Source organism: Sinohyriopsis cumingii, chromosome 18 (genome assembly GCF_028554795.1).
Source record: "Sinohyriopsis cumingii isolate HCF-2022 chromosome 18, ASM2855479v2, whole genome shotgun sequence".
In the NCBI taxonomy this organism is placed as follows: domain Eukaryota; kingdom Metazoa; phylum Mollusca; class Bivalvia; order Unionida; family Unionidae; genus Sinohyriopsis; species Sinohyriopsis cumingii.
This window is the reverse complement of record NC_142978.1, coordinates 39080089-39100875: the sequence shown is the minus strand read 5'-3', so window position 1 is coordinate 39100875 and position 20787 is coordinate 39080089. Positions and strand designations below refer to the sequence as shown.

The window sequence follows — 20787 nt, the reverse complement described above, 5'->3', positions numbered from 1 at the left end:
AATCTCAGTCCCAAAAATACAAAACAAAGATAAAGGAAAAACTGAAAAATCCCAAATAAGATAGGTCAACATTGTTCTAAACAAACCACACTGTTTGCAGAGTCAAAAGCACCCTCAGTTGAAACATCATCACAAGATGCAATCCAAAGTAAACAGGTTACAGCTATTAGGTTGTCAGTTACTCTGATAGGCAGAAGAGCACACTGGGCCTCTTGAATACTCTTGAGCCACCAGTGGTTTCATGACCAACTGACACAACTTCAGTGGTTTAATTTCATAAAGGATCAATGTTTTGTAATTTCCATTTCCGCTGTTACATTTAGCATGCAAAATGTAAGTGAAAATTAGCCTAAGTATGTAAGAATGACTAATTTAGTCATATCCCACGATTTGGTGAAATCACATGAAATGAAGCATTATCAAATTTAACCATGCATGCATGCAGACACAGAATCAGACATTGTCTCCTAATTTTGTGAGGAGATAACAGATGTCTCTTCATCTCATTTGAATGCTACATCAATTGTCTAGCTTAACTTTAATCAAACTGAGTATCAATTACTGCATATGACTGGCTTAACTTTTATTAAACTGAATAGTAATTACTGCATGCGACTGGCTTAATTTGTATCAAACTGAATAGTAATTACTGCATATGACTGGCTTAACTTTTATCAAACAGTATTAATTACTGCATAGTACTGACATAACCTTATAAAACTGAGTATAAATTACTGTATTAGACTGTTTTTATTTTGTCAAACTGCATATTAATGAACTGCATATGACTAGCTTCACTTGATAAAATTTAGCATTAATTACTGCATATGGCTGATTAATCTGATCAAACTTAGCATTAATTACTGCATACGGCTGGATTAATTTGATCAAACTTAACATTAATTACTGCATACGGCTGGATTAATTTGATCAAACTTAGCATTAATTACTGCATACGGCTGGATTAATTTGATCAAATTTAGCATTAATTACTGCATATGGCTAGATTAATTTGATGAAACTTAGCATTAATTAGTGCATATCACTGGCTTCACTTTATCAAATTTAGCATTAATTACTGCATATGGCTGGATTAATTTTATCAAACTGAGTATTAATTACTGCATATGACATACCTGCTCCCTTATTCATTAACAGCTGCACCATGTCTCTCATTCCCCAGAAAGATGCTGAAAATATATAAAAGCGTTATCTAATTCCTGAATAAACCTTCAAATCATAAGGATGTAGAAATAAATTGCCAATATAAAGCATGATGTCCAGCCTTTCCATCTGTTTGCCTATCTATATCATTATTTTTCCTATTCTTTCTCTCCATGCCTCCTTCTGGTTGCCTGAAGATTTGTGAAATGAATGGTAAAATTATATAAATATTAATCTTTTTTGACATGCTTTGCAACATATTCTTGGGTAAATGCTGGACTCAAAATTTTAGCCATTGTGACCCTTATATCCAATCAGAACTTGGCAATGTGCAGGAAAACAGTAAATTGAGTGCAAAAAAGCTCAATTTTTTTATTTTTATAATATCTTAAAACTTCAGTTTTAGAAAACCTTGATGTGAAATGAGATGAGAAAGCTGAAATGGTATGGCCATGTCACTAGAGCCAACAGTCTATCCACAACAGTCCTGCAGGACAGCGTCCAGGGTGGCAGAAGGAGAGGTAGACAGAGAAAAAAGTGGACTGACAACATCACAGAATGGACCAGGAAAAGTTTTGTGGAGACACAGGCATTGGCACTTGATCGAGACAAGTGGAGGGAACTGGTCAGATGTTCAGCAGCACAGTGCCTCATCGACCACACTAGGTCATGAGACTGATGATGATGATGATGTGAAATATCTGATAAACAAGAATTTCTCATTAAACCTTCACGAAACAAAAGTTAGTCAAAAGTACTGATGTCCTACTGTCCAAAATGAATCTCCATGAATTCAAGATAGGACCATTTCTTCCTTTTAGCTGGTGAGTGCTGAAACATTCTCTGATATTCTTGAGTGGCAAGATATTCAAATTAGCCCTTGTGGCAGCCATATCAGATGTAAGAATTGTGGCAGCCATATCAGATGTAAGAATTGTGGCAGCCATATCAGATGTAAGAATTGTGGCAGCCATATCAGATGTAAGAACTGTGGCAGCCATATCAGATGTAAGAATTGTGGCAGCCATATCAGATGTAAGAATTGTGGCAGCCATATCAGATGTAAGACCTGCACCATTTTCATTCAGGAAAAACTTGCCATGATTAGAAGACTTTTTGTGAAAATATTATCATGACATGACCATCCATTCAGGAGAATTAGTGACATGATTTTCAATATGTTTATTGTTGCAGCCATATTTGAGGTCAGATCAGCACCATTTTCATTCAGAAACTAATAGCTATCTTATTCTTCTGCTATAAACCCATGTCTATATGATTTTTCATTTAGAAGGAGTAGCAATAACAAGATTTTCAAGATGGTTGCATTGGTGGCTATATTCAAAGTCAGATCAGAACTATTTTCATTGAGTACCAACCAGACATAACAAGAACTTTTTCAGTGCAAACCCAAAATATTGGTTGCTTGAACATAACCATTTTCAATCAGGACAATCTAGACATCACAAAACATCTGGTGAAACTCCTATGTCAATATGAATTTCTGTTAGAAGTATCAATAACAAGGTTTTAAACATGGCTTCCATGGTGGCTATACTAGACATCAGATAGGCACATTCAGGGCCCCAGGTGGTCAAGTGATCTAAAGCATTCACCTTTACTGATCACTGGCTTCTCATCTCTGTCCACGTGGGTTCAAAGTATCATGCATGGCATATGTGGTTATGTGAAAAAGCATACCAGTAGCTTCCTGTGGGTAAGTGGTTCTTCCCAGAGTTTTCCCAGGTTCTTCCTCCATGAGTTATACTGGCAGCTAAGTACAGCCTATCATGTGCTAAACAAAATGGCATTAAGCCCACAACAACAACAAAGATTTTTATTTAGGATCATCTAGACGTCAAAAGAGGCATCTTTTAGTTAAAACCATATGTCAATATGGCCATCCATTCTGAAGAAGTAGCACTAGCAAGAACTTCAAGATGGTTGTGGTGGCAGCCATACTGGATGTATCATAAGACCTATTTTCAATTAGGTCTAACTAGACCATAGGTTGAATGTGTGTGTACAATATCGTGGCAATCCTCCAAGCAGTTTAAGAGAAGTTGTGATAACAAACTTGTACTAACGGATGGATAGACAGCAGACAACAGGCCATCATATGAGGGTTATGACCAGTAGAGCTAAAAGCAAATTTTGTATATTGATTCCTTATTCTGATTGTAACAGTGTATTTTAATTTGAATTTGTACTGTATTATTTATTAATTTTACTGAATAAATCTTATCTCTTATCTCTGTAAGACTTGATGTGTAACTTAATTATTGCAACAAGCTCAAAATAGGCTACAGTTGGAAACTGAAGGCAGTAACTGCTGGTTACCCAGCAATTTTCCTTGCTGCCTGGGAAATTACTGAGCTACCCCCAAGATTGCCATAATCAAAATATAAAGAGTAAGTCCTAATTGCCCACAATACGTGTACTTCACTATCAGTCCTGCTAATGGAATGTGTCACATACAAGTGTTTTGTCACTGGAAAGCATACCAACTTCTATGAATTTTTTTTTTACAATCACTTTTATTAATATTTTTTAGTTGCCCAACCCAGCTTTCACATTGGTAAACATGGCTGCGTGGCATCAAATTTTAGTTGACCAAACCACATGCTATGAATTTCATACAGGATGGCACAAATGGAAACTTTTATTGAAGGAAGAGGTACTTTTAAAACAAAGGGGCAGTTTTTGTGATAAAAATACCTGAAGCACATCATGAAATTTTAAAATTTCATCTTTATAGAAGCAGGTTGGTTATAATGGTGATCTGGAGTGAGGCTGAGGGAAGGATCCTTAAAGGGCACAGCAGCAGGCAGGGGAGGATCCTTAAAGGGCACAGCAGCGGGGCTAGGAGGGCCCTGAGGGCAGAGGCAAGGAGCACCCCTTTATTTCTGTATAGCTGAATCTCTGCTAAACTTTGTACATTCAAAACCTTTGAATCTTCAGTTACAATTTACATATAACTGTGAATCGAAATCAAACCAGCTGATTTCCTAGGTTAATCTTCAAAGAAAATAAACAATTACATCCAAAATGGCAATAAGAAAGAACTGGGTTTTATCTTATGTTGGTGACCTAAACAGCCAACAGTGAAGTACTATTTGGAATAATTCCTTCAAAACGGAAAATATAATGCTTTGATTTCAACATTTAAGCTGAATTCCTGTGGCTCCCAACCATCAACTAGTCACCACTATTGTCTCCTAAATAGCCATATAATTTGCACATACGGTTGTGACTCCCAACCCCTAACCTGTCATCAGTATTGTCTAATAGTTAGCCATATAATTGGCACATAAGGTTGTGACTCCCAACCCCTAACCTGTCATCAGTATTGCCTCCTAGTTAGCCATATAATTTGCACATAGGACAGTGACTTCCAACTCCTAACCTGTCACCAGTATAGTCTCCAAGTTGGCCATATAATTTGCACATAGAACAGTGACTCCCAGCCCCTAACCTGTCACCAGTATAGTCTCCTAGTTAGCCATATAATTTGCACATAGGATAGTGACTCCCAACCCTTAACCTGTCACCAGTATAGTCTCCTAGTTAGCCATATAATTTGCACATAGGACAGTGACTCCCAACCCTTAACCTGTCACCAGTATAGTCTCCTAGTTAGCCATATAATTTGCACATAGGAAATTGACTCCCAACACCTAACCTGTCACCAGTATAGTCTCCTAGTTAGCCATATAATTTGCACATAAACCTATCCATACTCCCACGTGTCACAATATTGTAAAAAATGATTCATTTTTAACTAGCAATGTCACTCAAATACAATGCCGTTGGAGAACTTGTATGTAGGTATTCCAATTTGTTGTCAATCCCTCAAACAATACAGAAACCTCTAATATTTGGACTAAAGTTGTATGCACAAACTTAGAGAGACTGGAAAATCTAATAAAGAAAACATAACATGTGTTCCATGGAATTTTAAGATCTGTTTACATCAATAATAATTTCCCATCTCTGTGCCCAAGGCCCATCAGCTGATGATAAATCCCACCATATTTATCCAAGACCACTGAGAGACCTTTAGTAAAAAGCAATCACAAACTGAATAATTGCTCTCTTTTATTGTCTACATTATTACTTACACTTCATGCAAGAAAAGAAAGAATAATAATACATACTACCCAGCCATATTTCCCTAATATTAAATTTTAATTTTACTGCTGGAATCTTAGTTACAATTTCATATCTCACCCAAGTGTTGTCATAAAGCAATTAGTCATGTTGTTCTGCCCAGGTGTAAAAAGTGTACATGACAACAAAGACTAAATATAGCAGTTGATACAAAGAAGGCCTGTTGTGTTGTATCAAGTCCTTAAATTAGGCATTTATAACAGATCTTCAAACCATACCCACTGGACAGGATATCAAACATTAATATATTTTCTAATTTGTCTGTTTGTCTCTCTTTTGTACAATTTAATCTATTCCTTCATTATCCACGCTCAATCTTTCACATATTCCAACCCTTTCTACATTTTTTTCTGCTTTCCTCCTTCTACTGACTTATTAATCCTTTATACATTCATAAAGAAGTAAAAGGCCGAAACCATCAATCATTATTTCTTAAGTTATCTTCAGTGTATCTTGAACTGACCAATATAGAGACCACTAAAAGGATCCAATGTTAAAAATCTTAACATGGACAGCAAGGAACATACTGATCCTTCCATTGTGAAAAAGAAATTGTTTGGATTTTGTGGGCTTAATGCCATAATAGGCAATACATTGAGGCCAGTATATCTGGTGGAAAATGAACCAAAAGAAAAAAACTTGGGAAGAACCACCAACTAATCACACCAATGTACCTTTCTCTATTCATCTGCAAGTTTACTTTTATTCAATAAAATTTGTTTTTGACGAAACATACATTTATAACTGTATTCATTAATTTCTAGCTGTATTCATCATTCATTAATTGATGAATCATACATTTATAACTGTATTCATTAATTTATAACTGTATTCATCATTCATTAAATGATTAATCATACATTTACAACTGTATTCATTAATTTATAACCGTATTCATTAATTTATAGTTGTATTCATCATTCAGTAATTGATTACTCATATTTATAGCTGTATTCATTAATATATAGCTGTATTCATTTTGTTCATTTGTTTATGAATTACATTGTTAATGCATTAATTGACTCTGCATAATTCATTAACCAAATGCCTCTCCTTGCTATGAAACCTTGCATTATATCACAAGAAATATTAATTAGTTGAAAAGGGAGGTAATAATGTGAAATGGGCCTCCTGATAAACAAATAAATGTGGCTCCAAAAACGAACAATGAGAGCCAAATTGTACAGTTCATACAAACTCAACTGTACTGATTTTAATTTTTAAATTTGAATGATGAAATCATAAATGCTCTTTGACTTAAAACTACAACTAATATATTGCTGCCATGCTTTGTTGTTGTTGTAGGGTTTAATGCCATTTTTCAGCACACAATAGGCTATACATGGTGGCCAGTATTAATGGTGGAGGAAGAACCAGGGAAAACCCCAGAAAGAACCACCGACCCACGATAAGCTACTGGCAAGCTTTCTCACATACCCACATTGGCCGAATCCGAGATTCAAACCCACACAGACAGAGGTGAAATGGCAGTGGTCCATAACGGAGGGCACTTTAGACCACTCGGAGCCCCTTGCTGCCATGCAACAAAGTGGATTAGAAATCATTGAAAAGATTGTTTTTTAATGTTACTTATATAAAATTAGACAAAAACATTTAAATATTCTCACTGCCCATTATTCACTGAAAAAAATTATTCACACCAATCAATCAATTAAATTAGAATGATTTTTGTCCTTTATTTTACTTCTGTACAGAACTTTGAGTTTCTATTAGGAGTTCAAATATTACTCTTGAAATAAGGAATTAAATTCACCTATATACAGCTGGCTTTGCATGACCTCTGGTCCTGACCCTTCTATTTTTATATTTTCTGTCAAGAACTCTTCCACCAGCTGAAAAAATGAAACAAAACTATGTTAAAAAATGTACAGCTGACGTACATGTAGTACTAAATTATTTTGTACAATGAAGGAATGCATTATGATTTTATTAATGGAAATTGCCAAAAACAATATTATTTAAAAAGAGAAGTTAATTTTCATGCTTTAACTTGTTAAGTGTGTAAGTGCCTTTGCTAAGTGACAATTAAAATGAAATTATATAAATGTCAGTTACATGCATCTTTAAATTCAGTTAAGTGTTAATATTGTGTACATGAGTCTATGAAAGAAAGTTAACTGTTTATTTCAACTGAAAATGCTGACCAAAACTATAGCTCATTTCCGGGTTAACATAATTTGCAATCTTTCAACTGAATTAAAAACTGATCAGTGAATTGAAAAATATTGTCTAAAAAGTATGATACTTGATGCAGTTAAGTTTCCTGAAATACTCCATCTTTATAACGCTCATGAACACAAAAGAAGCCTGTGTTATACGACAACCTTAATTATATTCAGGCATGTTCTAACATGGCTGTGTCATAATAAGTGCATCAAGTCGCCTGTGTTATAAGTGAAACCACCTTATACTGAAGAGTGTTCTAACAAGGCTGTCATAACAAGTTTATACATAGCTTGGTTTTGCAACCACCATATACACTGCTACCTCATTCTAGTACACTGACATAAGTCATAAACCTAATAATAATGCAGAGGCAGGTGTGGATCCCAATTTTTAAATTAAAAAATACCCCCAAAACAAGCCCTTACTCGATAAAGGTGATTTAAAAACCAGGATCAAATTTAGTAATTGAAAGCTTGATATATCATTAGTTTTATCACTGAAAATGGCAATTAATTCCTGGAAATTTGAATTAGCATCATAAAATTTGCAGCTTTTAATAGGAAGTCATTAATTTCATTAAATTGTCTTAGAAAGAAAATTCTCAGTACAGTGTATGTAACAATACAGAATGAAATATTTATCCTAAAAAATATTAGCAAGGCCTAATGATGGCAATGCTTTAAGAAATAAATGCAAATGAATCAGTCTTGTCAAGTGAAATTCATTAGTTTTATTTGGCTTCAGTGTCATAACCATAAATATGACATGCATCTTGTATTCAAACATACAAATTGTTCATCAACAATCACAGTGATGCCCGAGAGCATTAACATAAGAACTTAATCAAGACCCGACTGTGTTTTGATCTCCAACTTGTGGAAGTGCTTTTTGCACTGTAACAATCGAACAAACATAGACAAGCTTTGTTAGCATGTTAATTATGTTTTTAGTATCACATCAAGAAGGACAAAACAAGCAAAAAGGCATGCAAATCTAACCTGACCAACCACACAGTAAAACAAATATTATGTAACTTAATTAAAGTATCTAACATTAATCATTGGTTTATCCTAATCATTTACAAATGTAATCAGGGATAGATAGCAATGGAACCAAGCAAAAGGTGTATCCAGTAGATGAAAAGTTCACTTCCACAGATAGGGTTCATTGTGGAGAAGTGAGTTCCAAAGTTTGTAGGGAAGTTAAAATTTCATAAATGGCTCTCCGAGTTTTGCTGTGGACAAGCAAAAATCTAGCTATTACTTGCAATGTAATCACAGCATTTTACTAAACAGGCCCCCCCCCAAGTTTCGACATCACAGGTTCTCTAAAAACATGTCCATCTTTTTTAAAATGGATTCTTGTTCTCTTCTAAATAAGCAACAACAACATGATGTATCTGAATTCAGATGCAAAAAGTGATGTAAAACACAATGTTTTCACTAGTACACAAGTAATGTGTGTTGAAATTCTTGAAATTCTTTATACTGAAAATAAATTTAATTGATCAAGTGAAGTGAATACCTTCATTACTATTCCCAGCACGATTATAAAAATAGTATTCAACCATTTCATCTGCCTGCCCCTTCTGACTGTTCACGTCCATCTCTGTCCTAAGTTTTCAGAGGCTGCTCAGTATTTTTTGTGCCCTCATTTATACAGCAGTATTTTTTTTAAATCATGTGTGTGTGTGTTATTGAGCGAGAGGTGTACAGAGGTATATTGTAACGAGAATATGTCATACATGTCAAAAATAGGATATTTAATAATGCTCAGATGCCATATTGATTGACATCTAAAGCTAAGTGAAATAAAAAGTAATCATGATGAAACAAAATTTAAACAATTTTTATGGAATCAATGAATATACCATATATATTCCTCTACAAGTCAGATTTAGCAGAAAACTGCATAGATCCAGATCTGCCATTGCATAACGCACCTGCAGATTTAGGTCTATGCATTTTGTAATGGGCAATCAGTAGATCAAATAAAATATACCCTGATCTGCTAGTGCATTATGCAACAGCATGTCAGGATCTACACTGTTTGCAGTTGAATCCAACTCTGAGTATGTACAGTACCGGCATTACAAGGGGTACAAAAATATGCATGTATTCCGCAGCTTTATAATGAGTGGCCATAATATATATGTGCTGCTAATTTTACAATTATATTAAAAAATATATCTTACATATACAAAATTTAACAAACAAAGTAAAAAAAATCTTTACAAAAAAGCTAAGCAAAATACACACAAACTATGTAGATATTTTGAGGTGTGCAGGCAATACTGACTTAGATGCCAACATGATACTAAAAATAGCTTAAAGCCATCAAGTTCTGATACAACTTATCTGCTGTTAAGCAAAGCAGTAAATTTTATCAACGACTGGCTTCTGAAAGAAACTAGGAATTTCTAAAATTAGTCAATTCTCTTTTTCTTTGTTATGTCATGGCAATAACTAAAGTATATCCATCTATATACAGAATGGTATACATGTACATAGGTATTATTTAGACAAACAGAGGGGAAATGGCTTGGAAGATGGATAAAATGATGCTGACAAATTTCAAAGCCAACAATGTATGAGTTCTGAAAAAAATATCAATTTTAGAACTTCTTACAAGACCAAAAATGATACCAAAACATCAGCACAGAAACGTCCAAAGGAACAGGTTCTCTCAACCATGAATAATGCTAATGCTTTTAAATTTAATGCTTTAAAAAATTCAACTGAAAACACTCAAAACTGAAACCTAACTATACCAGAATCCCATCTAGACTGATATTTTTTCAAGTCCCAAAGTTTTCCAACTTTAATATCATTATTTTCCCCCAGTAAACTAAAACCCCTCAACTCCAAGTAAAGAAACAAGTTTAAATCCCAAAATTCAACTTTACACATTAATAAAAGCTATAAAGGCATGACTCAATTCAACCTTGAAAATGTATTTTAGCTGCTAAATTCCTGACATATACTGGAACAGATTCATTGTGGTTGGTAAGTACTGTAGTAGGTTTATTTGTGAGACAAACACCCAGAAAATGTCCCAAGGCCACACAGGGTTAAAACAATACTGGACATACACACTGGGACACAGATCTGAGCTGAATAAAGGCAAATATGAAGTCTCTGAACCATAAAAGTGCTAGCTTTTAATGCGAGTTATTCAAAACTAAATTCTTGTTGGTGACCCATTTAAAAAGGAGTTATATTTGCTTATTACACACTTGTGATTGATGCCATTCATTTCCATACATGTTTAAAAAAAAAAATTTAAAAATGTTTCTTTAAAAAAAAAAAATATCAAGGTTTAATTAATCATGCATATGGCCTTGCATGTAATGATCTGATGAAGAACAGTATTCTAAAAGCCAAATTGACCAAATTGATTTTCAATGGAGAAAAATCCAGACATTCATGTATTAATGTTTCTTCACTCACATGTCAGACTGACCACCTAAGTCGGATTGAACTATCTTTACAGGATACAATTTTTTTGAATCTGTTCTAAAACCAATATTGAAGAAGCTTGGGGAAAAATTCAGCTAGGACCATCTACTGTTTCAAGTATTCTAAAGATAAAGTAATTATACAATAATTTCTTAAAAAACAATAACAATGCAAACACATCATTTTAACAATGCCTTCAAATTTACAAACTGAAAGATTTTTATTGTACAATGGTTTAGTCAAGCCAGAATCTCAAACATCTCCAACCTCAGGCCCTATAATATATAATCTCTCTTTCTCTCTTGCCATATAAGCGCTAAGAAAATAAGACATCTTTTTTCACATCTACGAAAACCCCTGTAAATAAAAAACATATTAAAACTAAAATTTGTTTTGAATCCCTAACATGTTGGGGCACTGAGGGGTTTCAGAGTCATTATTAATTGAAATGAGGGCAGAAGAATAATGGAAACAAATCTGATAGTTATTATGCATAATGAAACTTTTCTTACTCTTTCATTCTTTGTATCAAAACATGGGAAAACTATTTATTTAATCAGTGATTGTACATGTATCTTTAGAATATTTTATATTTTACATAGACATAGTTATTAAATTTACTAATGCAAGTGTGTGTTTAAAAGCAAGGGTATTTTGCAAATTGGCATGATAAATGACACACAAATTTATTCACATTTTATGCAGAGGACCTTCATCAATAAGTAAAAGCACTACAAACAAAACAATTGTGCTTCAAAATTGACATTAAATCAGTTCATAAACTTTTATAAATTTCCAGGTGCCACATTCAACTGAGACAGGGACATAAAATAAAGATTAGATTTGTAAAAATACAACAAGAGAGTTCAGCTTGAAAATTGTGTGTCATTCAGTCCTTCAACACACTTCTAATATTACTGGATATAATTCAAGATATCAGCTACACAGCAACGACCGACACAGAACAAAACAATTAAGCCAGGTCACATAGCAAGAAATTCATTTTTAAAAAAAACAAAACCAACCTTTATATGCTTATCATCCAAAAAGTATCGTGGCTTTAAAAATATAAAAAAAATCTTCTAAAGCAATGAAATCACTATTACCAAAGAATAACAATAATAATGAACTATAATATATTTACTGATTACATTTTTAAAATACAAGACAAATGAAACTTCATGCATCCAGAAATAGTTTATACTGAAATAAGGGTAATTATTGGGCAATAATAAGTACATCAAAGTAAAACAAGAGTCCCCTTTAGGGACTGATGTTCAACTGACTGAAAGGATTGTTAGGAATCCACTAAAAGTTAATTTATTCCATCTCTTAATTTGGTTCAACTCCTGAGTATTTAAACAATCTCTGATACTTTTGAGAAGTTCCAGCATACCAAAAAATTTGGCTTCACTCCAAAAATCATATTTATTTAAGTTTAGTACAGTACATGACCTTTGACCTTGAAACTACTATTTTTGATAAAGATCCCTTAACGTACTTGTTTCAGATGATATCAAGATATACCAACACGCTATGTCTGATTGAATCAATATTTCTTTTTCAAGGATATAAAAACAAGTTACTGAACTGGCATCATTAAAGGCACTAATCAGACACAAAGTGTGTTTGATAAAAATTTATTCAAATTTGCTTGTGTGATCATGCTCACAAGCCAATATAGCTAAACAACTGAAACAGCTGTTGTATCTTAAAATCAATATCCAACTGTCATCTTGTTAACTGGAATATAAATAAAATGTCTGGTCAAAATTCATTTCTATGTACAAGTAACCGTGTTCATAAGCTCAGTGAAGTACAAAAATAAAATGGAAGCAATGACCATTCACTTGCCCCAATGTAATGTCTGGTTTCCAAACTAATTCACAAATGTGTGGTTGTAGTAGTGGTAAAATCTGCACTATTTTCATTTATAACCAACGAAATAGTGCAAGAAATGCTTTAGTGAAAACCCCATGTCAATATGACACCATCTGTGTAAGAGTAGTGACAACAATATTGCAAGATGGTCAGACACATTTTCATTCAGAACAATTTATATGCTGTGGTGGTTTTGTGAAAAAAAAACATGTTGATACACCTATCTGTTCAGAAGCAGCAGCCATTTAAAGATTTTCAGGATGGTCATCACGGCAGACATTTCGAACAGGATGGTCATCATGCCAGACATGTAGATCAAGATGATCATCATGCCAGACATTTAGATCAGGATGGCCATCATGGCAGACATTTAGATCAGGATGGCCATCATGGCAGACCTTTAGATCAGGATGGTCATCATTGCAGACCTTTAGATCAAGATGGACATCATGCCAGACCTTTAGATCAGGATGGACATCATGCCAGACATTTAGATCAGGATGGACATCATGCCAGACATTTAGATCAGGATGGCCATCATGGCAGACCTTTAGATCAGGATGGTCATCATTGCAGACCTTTAGAACAGGATGGACATCATGGCAGACCTTTAGATCAAGATGGTAATCATGGCAGACATGTAGATCAGGATGGACATCATGGCAGACATTTAGATCAGGATGGACATCATGGCAGACCTTTAGATCAGGATGGACATCATGGCAGACATTTAGATCAGGATGGACATCATGGCAGACCTTTAGATCAGGATGGACATCATGGCAGACCTTTAGATCAGGATGGACATCATGGCAGACCTTTAGATCAGGATGGTCATCATGGCAGACCTTTAGATCAGGATGGTCATCATGACAGACCTTTAGATCAGGATGGTCATCATGGCAGACCTTTAGATCAGGATGGTCATCATGACAGACCTTTAGATCAGGATGGCCATCATAGCAGATCTTTAGATCAAGATGGTCATCATGCCAGACATTTAGATCAGGATGGACATCATGGCAGACCTTTAGACCAGGTTCATTTTAAAAAAGAAAGATATATTAAAGCTAACAATAAAACAGTGCCAGTATGGCCCATCTGTTCAGGAGGACTAACTGCAACTTGATTTTATTTCTTCTAATTCTGGGAGGTCATATAAGTATTCTTTCCATTTAGGACCAACTAGCCACTTCTTTAAAGTGTCTTAGCAAGAACCTGTGTAGATACCACCATAACTTCAAGAGTAGCAGTGACAAGGTTTTAACAGTGGCTGCTATAGCCATTGAGTTGGAGGTCTAGTCAGTTATTTCATTTAGGACCAACTATATATATATATAAGTCTGTTAATGACAATTCCATGTCTATATGATGATCTGTTATAGATATTTCTGAAAACATACATACAGCCCTTTAATTCATATCAGTGGCAAGTAGGCCTACTGTTTCTGGGCAGTGAGAGTGTGATGTCAACAATCTGAAAGAAAACAAATGCTTCCTATCAGATGACTTGTTAAGTATCATATGGTGACGTGTAAAAAACTACTTAAGGTGGCATAATCTATACCCAGAATGTCACAAGGTGGCATAATCTATACCCAGAATGTCACAATGTGGCATAATCTATACCCAGAATGTCATAATGTGGCATAATCTATACCCAGAATGTCACAAGGTGGCATAATCTATACCCAGAATGTCACAAGGTGGCATAATCTATACCCAGAATGTCACAAGAAGTTACTGGTGATCAGTTCTTAAACATATTTATTAATAATAAATAGAATATATTTGAAACTCTCTTGTTATTTTAAATGAGAGTAAATCCTTACAGTTTTTAAACTTCTGTCTTTCCATTGTTTCAACTCTCATTACAAAAAAAGTTTAATTAAACTACAAATAACAATATTCAATGAAATTTAGATCCCTAACAATGTCAGTAATGCTTACTGGTGGCATCACTTTGAGAAATAAATACCATATAAATAAGTTTTGTCAGGCAAAATTTGTGTTTTAGTTCTACCAAAAAAATGTGAAAAGTTTCAATCTAGAATCACAGGTATGTCCACAAGCATTTTTGTGAAAACTTAAGTGCTTACTGCATTTTGATATACTATTTGCAGAAATGTTTCTTATATTGTTACAATTTATTAAAAGTATACCTGCTTTGTATAATCATGTTAATTATGTCATTTGTATCAAATTAAAGAAAGTGGGTGGAATTTCTATAAAAAAAAGTTAAAAGGTTTACAAATCCTACCTGGATAAGAGCTAGCAGTCGTAGTACATGTAGTGTGTCATTTCAACTCATTTCAATTGATGAATCAACCACCGTTATAAATACTATTATCTAGGTAATGTAACTAAAGTATCCAACATAATTAGTGGTTTATCCTACTAAATCACAAATGTGATCAATGACAGCAAGGGAAGCAAGCATGGAAAGTTTTGTTTCACATATACAGTTCATTATAGGGATGCAAGATACAAAGTTTGTAATTAACTCAAATTCCCAAACTGGCATTCAGAGGTTTGCTGAAAGATGTGCAGAAATTTCACTATTACACGGAATGAAATTGCAGCATTAATATTATATAAATATACAAATTTTAAAATTCAAGTTTTAATGCTGAAAGCTTTTGTTTCACACAATAAATGACCCTAGTTTTAGAAAAAAGAGAAATCTTGTTTTGTTATGAATCAAGAATAACACTTGACTATAACAACAATCACATGCAAAAGCAGCGGTACACATTTGATCTGTGTTGTGTTACTTAATGTTTGTAATAATCTTTCAAAAGTTGGTTATCTTGGAAATAAAGGTAATTTATACATAAAAGTAAATACAGCTCCCCCATTATAAAGTGCTTTGCTAAAATTCAACTCCAGATATAAAGCGATAGCACTATGGACCCCAACATCAAAATTATACAAATTTATTAAAAAATTATAAGAATTTTTTACCATCAACTGAAACTTTTACATAAAAACTACTATCCTTGATTTCGACATTACCAAAATGTTTTTACAGTCATGATTTATCTCAAATTAGCCACTGCTGTTTGCAATTAAGTTAAGATATTGTATTCCTGACATGCTACTGAACACCTGAAATTACCTATATCTTCAAAAAACCATAATTGTCATTGGTTCATATGAAATATTCTATTTGGCTAAAGTACATATGACTAAGTTGCTTTTAGTACTAAAGCCACCACTGTGACAGCAGACCAGTGACTTTATCTCTGTAAACACAGCTCACTGATTATAAAGAAGACCAGCTTATTGTCAACCATTTTTTATTAACACCTGGAAAAAGACCACAGAAAGAATTAGCTGTGGCATATCTTTTGAACTTGCTGCTGCTTTCTGTAATCTGTCGCTGTGCTGCCCAGAAGAGATAGATCTTTATTTCCACAATGTAGCCATTGAAAATTATGCACTAGATGAAACATCATCGATTTTTGCTACAAATAAATAAATAAAAATGAATAATCCAGTCCACAGAAAATGCATATGATGTAAGTGAATACTGGAATTGGCAAAAATATGCTGTACATAATACAACAAGAAAATGAGTATATTTTGTGAGCTAGAACAAATTAACAGAAATAGCCTTTAATTTCAGACACAAAAATTAATCCCCTTACTTCCTTGACAACAACAACAAACCCACTATGATACATTGATGATACTTCACTTGCATTGTTTTCAGATAGGGTCAAATAGTTTACCAAATGGCAAAAGTGCAATTTACTTTGACCAATTAGGTCAACCAAACCCTACAGCTTTCTTGAGCCACATATAATTATATCATATTTATATCATCAGACTAGGAAAGAGACAACTTTATGAAAAGTGGATTGGGAGAGGTGTTTTGCTATAGAACGAGTTTGATCTTGTAAATTGATTCTGGAGCAAGTTTAGTGTATAATACAAACTTAAGATAATTTTTGTTTCCTACATTAATACAGGATATATATCGTCTTGTGGTATCAAAAACTACATATTTAACTCATGGTTTTGCCACTCACAAAAAGATAAAGTTTTTGGTACAATATGATGAAATATATCCAGTATTAACATAGGAAAAGAAAATATCCTCCGTTTATTAGCCATAATAGCAATATAATTATAAAGCAACTATTACTTATGCTCATTGTCAATGACAAGCTGGGATGGCATAATCTTACTTTTTTAGAGGGTCAATCTGTAATTCACAACCATGCTTACAATGTGGTCAGTGTTTTTGGTAGTCCTACAATGTATGACATATCACATGTTATTTATGTTTTAGTTCTACATCTTGCCTTCTGAAGCATGTTCTGATGTCACATGACATGAGAACAAGCAGTCAGAGTTTCAGGAATATCTCACACACTTTGCAGCCCATATGGACACTCTTCCACAAATTTATGTGTAATTAATATACTTACTGTGCTGTCTTTATCCTGGTGGAATCAACATCTGACACTAGCAAATGAATGCATTTTCATGTTCCATTGACATATATTTGATTCTATTGAAATGCAATGGTAGTAGAGATATGCCCAAATATGTTCAAGCTGGTTCAAGTGGAGGTAAGTTTCTTGAATGAATGAAATGTTGCTGACTGTTCCAATAGCTCATTCTCTCAGCTGAAGCACAAATTCATTATTTACTGTTTCAATATAACAAAAGAAATTTACTTTTTATTATGGTAATGACGAAAAAAGCACACCAAAATGGCAATGTTTGATAAAACAACCAGCTACTTTCGTTTCATTAAATAAAAAAAAGCCTTGTTAAAATCTACTTAGGCATTCCTCAGCTACCATCGCATTGCAACCAACTAATGTATGTCAAAAGAACGTGAAAATACATCCATTTGCTAGTGTCAGATTTTGAGTCTATCATAATATAGACCAACAAGTAAGTCTCTGCTTTTTTTCTCTTTCTGACAGGGGAGACCAACGTTGTTGGACCATATTCCATATGGAAGTTTTACGCTGTTTTAACCTCCCCATCAGTTCTGACTATTGGATGCTCACTAGTAATTATTAAATATATATCAACTGACCTTGGTATACAGATGATAACTAAAAACCCTCCTCTTTTGACCCATGACATTAAATCCTTTACAGCACTCACTTTTTAGTAATAGTCCCTGTCAGAACAGAATACATATGTATATATCTATTATTGGCCTTGTTTTTAAATTGCTGATGCATGTGTAGAAAGCTGCATCACCCCAAGGCAAGAACATCTGGAAACCTTCTAGTGAGGAGTATATCACCATGAACTAACTAATGCTTGGGATGGAACTTGGTTAAGGTCTGGCCATCAATGCAGAAATTTGAGAGACAAGACAGACATGTCAGAAATTCAATATTGTGAGAATGATAAATACATTTTTTGAAAAGGGATATAAAAATGCACAAAACTTAGCCACTTCATTCATTATGTATGTATGTATTATTATTATTAGTCAGCATATCTTTACAGCTCTTCACAGTTTTAATTTTTAAAAATATGTATTTATCGTTCTCTCAAAACTGAATTTCTGACACGTCTGTCTCTGTCTCTGAAAATTCCACTGTTACAGCCAGACCTAACCGCTGTACTATCCCAAGGTGATTGTGTGTGTGTGATTTGGCTTTTTAACATAGCTTTAACAGTTTTCACTCATATCGCTATGATATCTGCAGTGTGGAAGTTTATAGTGATGTCTAGCACTGGGGCATCATGCCACAAACATGGAGCATGATGTCATACCAAGTCACATTATCCTGACACCAGGCCAACCAATCCTAACACTAACCTATTAATGCTGAGCGCCAAGCGAGGCAGATGTTTGTACCATTTTTATAAGTCTTTGGTATGACAGCTGGGGATCAAACCCATGAACTGCAACATTAAAGCAGACACTCTAACCACTAGGCCAACAGAGCAGTAAAAGGTGAGTGCTCTAAAGGATATAAAATCCATGGGTCAAAAGAAGAGGGCTTTTAGTTACCATCCGCATACCAAAGTCAGTCAAAATAAATGTATTAATTACTAGCGAACGTCCAATAGTCAGAACTAATGGGGAGGTTAAAACAACATAAAACTTCAGTACGGAATATGGCCTGACAACAGTGGTCTCCTGTGTCAGAAAAAAAGAAAACAAAAGTGGAGACCTACTTGTTGGTCTAATCACAATAAAGACAGCAAAATAAGTATATCAATAACACTTAAGTATGTGGAGGAATGTCAATATTTGTTGCCAAGTATCTGTTAGTCCTGAAAATTTTACCTCTTGTTCTCCTGTCAGTAGAGGAGATGGGAACATGCTACACAAGGCAGTTGTTTAGGCAGTAAAACCCATCAGCCCCCAAAACAAAAATAATTGGTGATGTGTCATATGTTTTGGGACATGTTGTGAGTTAGTTATTGGTAGTTATTTTTAATTGGTCAAGTCTTGAAGGAAGAGGTTAGGGCAAATCTAAAATCAGCTGATTGAAGCTTATGAAAAAAACATCAAAGTATAATCAGACTAAAGCAATTACAGAAAAGTGTGTGAGATATTAGTGAGAAACTAGCCTCTTGTTTCTCTGTCGTTTACTTAGGCATTATGATGTCGACCTATACAACATCAGTATTAGTGTGACGTATTACCATTCGAGGACTAACAAACAAGGTGCAGATCATTCAACAATTAGAAATGAATAAACTTTATCAGCATTAAAGTTCTGAACAACAATTAATATTTTCAGATCGGTACATTAGCCTACATAACTACGTTGACATAGCTTTCAGATGTGGGTGTTGTCAATAGCGACCCTTTTTTGAAGACTGAAACGAGTGCCTATGATTAAAGTTACATCTCCAAAATGACAAAGCTCTGCAAATACGAATCATGGAGGTCTATAATGTAAGACGACCCCACAATGCCATATCAGGTTGGACATTGCAGGAACAGAATCGTAGGTGGCTCGCTAACGCAGCCTTCAATGTTTGTTTGCTTAGCGACCTGATCAAGCCTCCGTTGCAATTTCTGTGAATAATCCTCTCAAACACTGACAATTTAATCCAAAATTATGTACCCTTTCATCTCCTTGTTGTGCAAGTGTGGACAAATTTTCAAGAGGAACATTTGCTGTCCTTAAATGGCTCTGTAAATCTTTCAGTATACTGTACTCCGTTTCCCTTTCTTCCGCCATCTTGTTTACAATGTTAAAAAATACCATAACTAACGAGGCATTCCAAATATACAATACTTTTAATTCTGTTAGTTTCCCCCGTTGATGCAAGGCACCGTCATGACTTCTCGTTTGATTTAAAAAAAAATAATCATGATTTTTAATAGCGTTAAACTGCACAATATTTTAGTAAGCAGCAATTCCAGGACGGATTGAATAGCTGCGATTTGTTGTTTCTTAAATTGATATTAATTAAAAATTCCACTTCAGTGTTTTTATTGCCACTATAAGAAGAGTAATTACGTGGTAGATAATACAGTAATTACCATGTTTATCCTTACACATATCTTGCCTCATAAAGTAATTACCATGTTCATCATTACACATTTCTTGCCTCATAAAATGTAGATTAATTATCTCGCATGTTTTTAATAACAATAATAATAAACTTGAAATATATGAGAGATGCTAGAGGTAATTAAGTTTACTACAGATGTTCTGGATATCTCTGCTGTTATGTATAATTGATTTAATTACATGCATATCTGATTTAATATATATTTATTTCAATTTAATTGTTTGTTAGTTTTAAATTTTTTATTTTTCATTACATCATATTGTAATGTAAATGTATTCACTAGATGATACCTTTTTTTAAAAAATAGCTTGACCTTGACTGTTAGTTTATAAACATCAGGTGTTGATCTAAATCCTAGCCTTGTTTCAGAATTTGCAGCAACCTTCGCAAACAAATTCTATTTTATTTT

The 20787-nt window shown here is 34.0% G+C and overlaps 1 protein-coding gene across 1 annotated transcript in view; it reads right to left on the bottom strand.

Moving 5' to 3' along the window:
• The window catches only part of LOC149776441 (inhibitor of Bruton tyrosine kinase-like), a 67615-nt gene extending 47574 nt beyond the window's left edge, over window positions 1–20041 (bottom strand). Inside the window, exons 1-3 of the mRNA XM_089940857.1 lie at window positions 19925–20041; window positions 7109–7187; window positions 1137–1190 (exon numbers count right to left, since the gene is read on the bottom strand). Of these exons, the coding sequence (XP_089796983.1) occupies window positions 1137–1190; window positions 7109–7187; window positions 19925–20041 (250 nt within the window). The remainder of the gene's footprint in view (window positions 1–1136; window positions 1191–7108; window positions 7188–19924) is intronic.
• Between the last annotated feature and the right edge of the window lie 746 nt (window positions 20042–20787).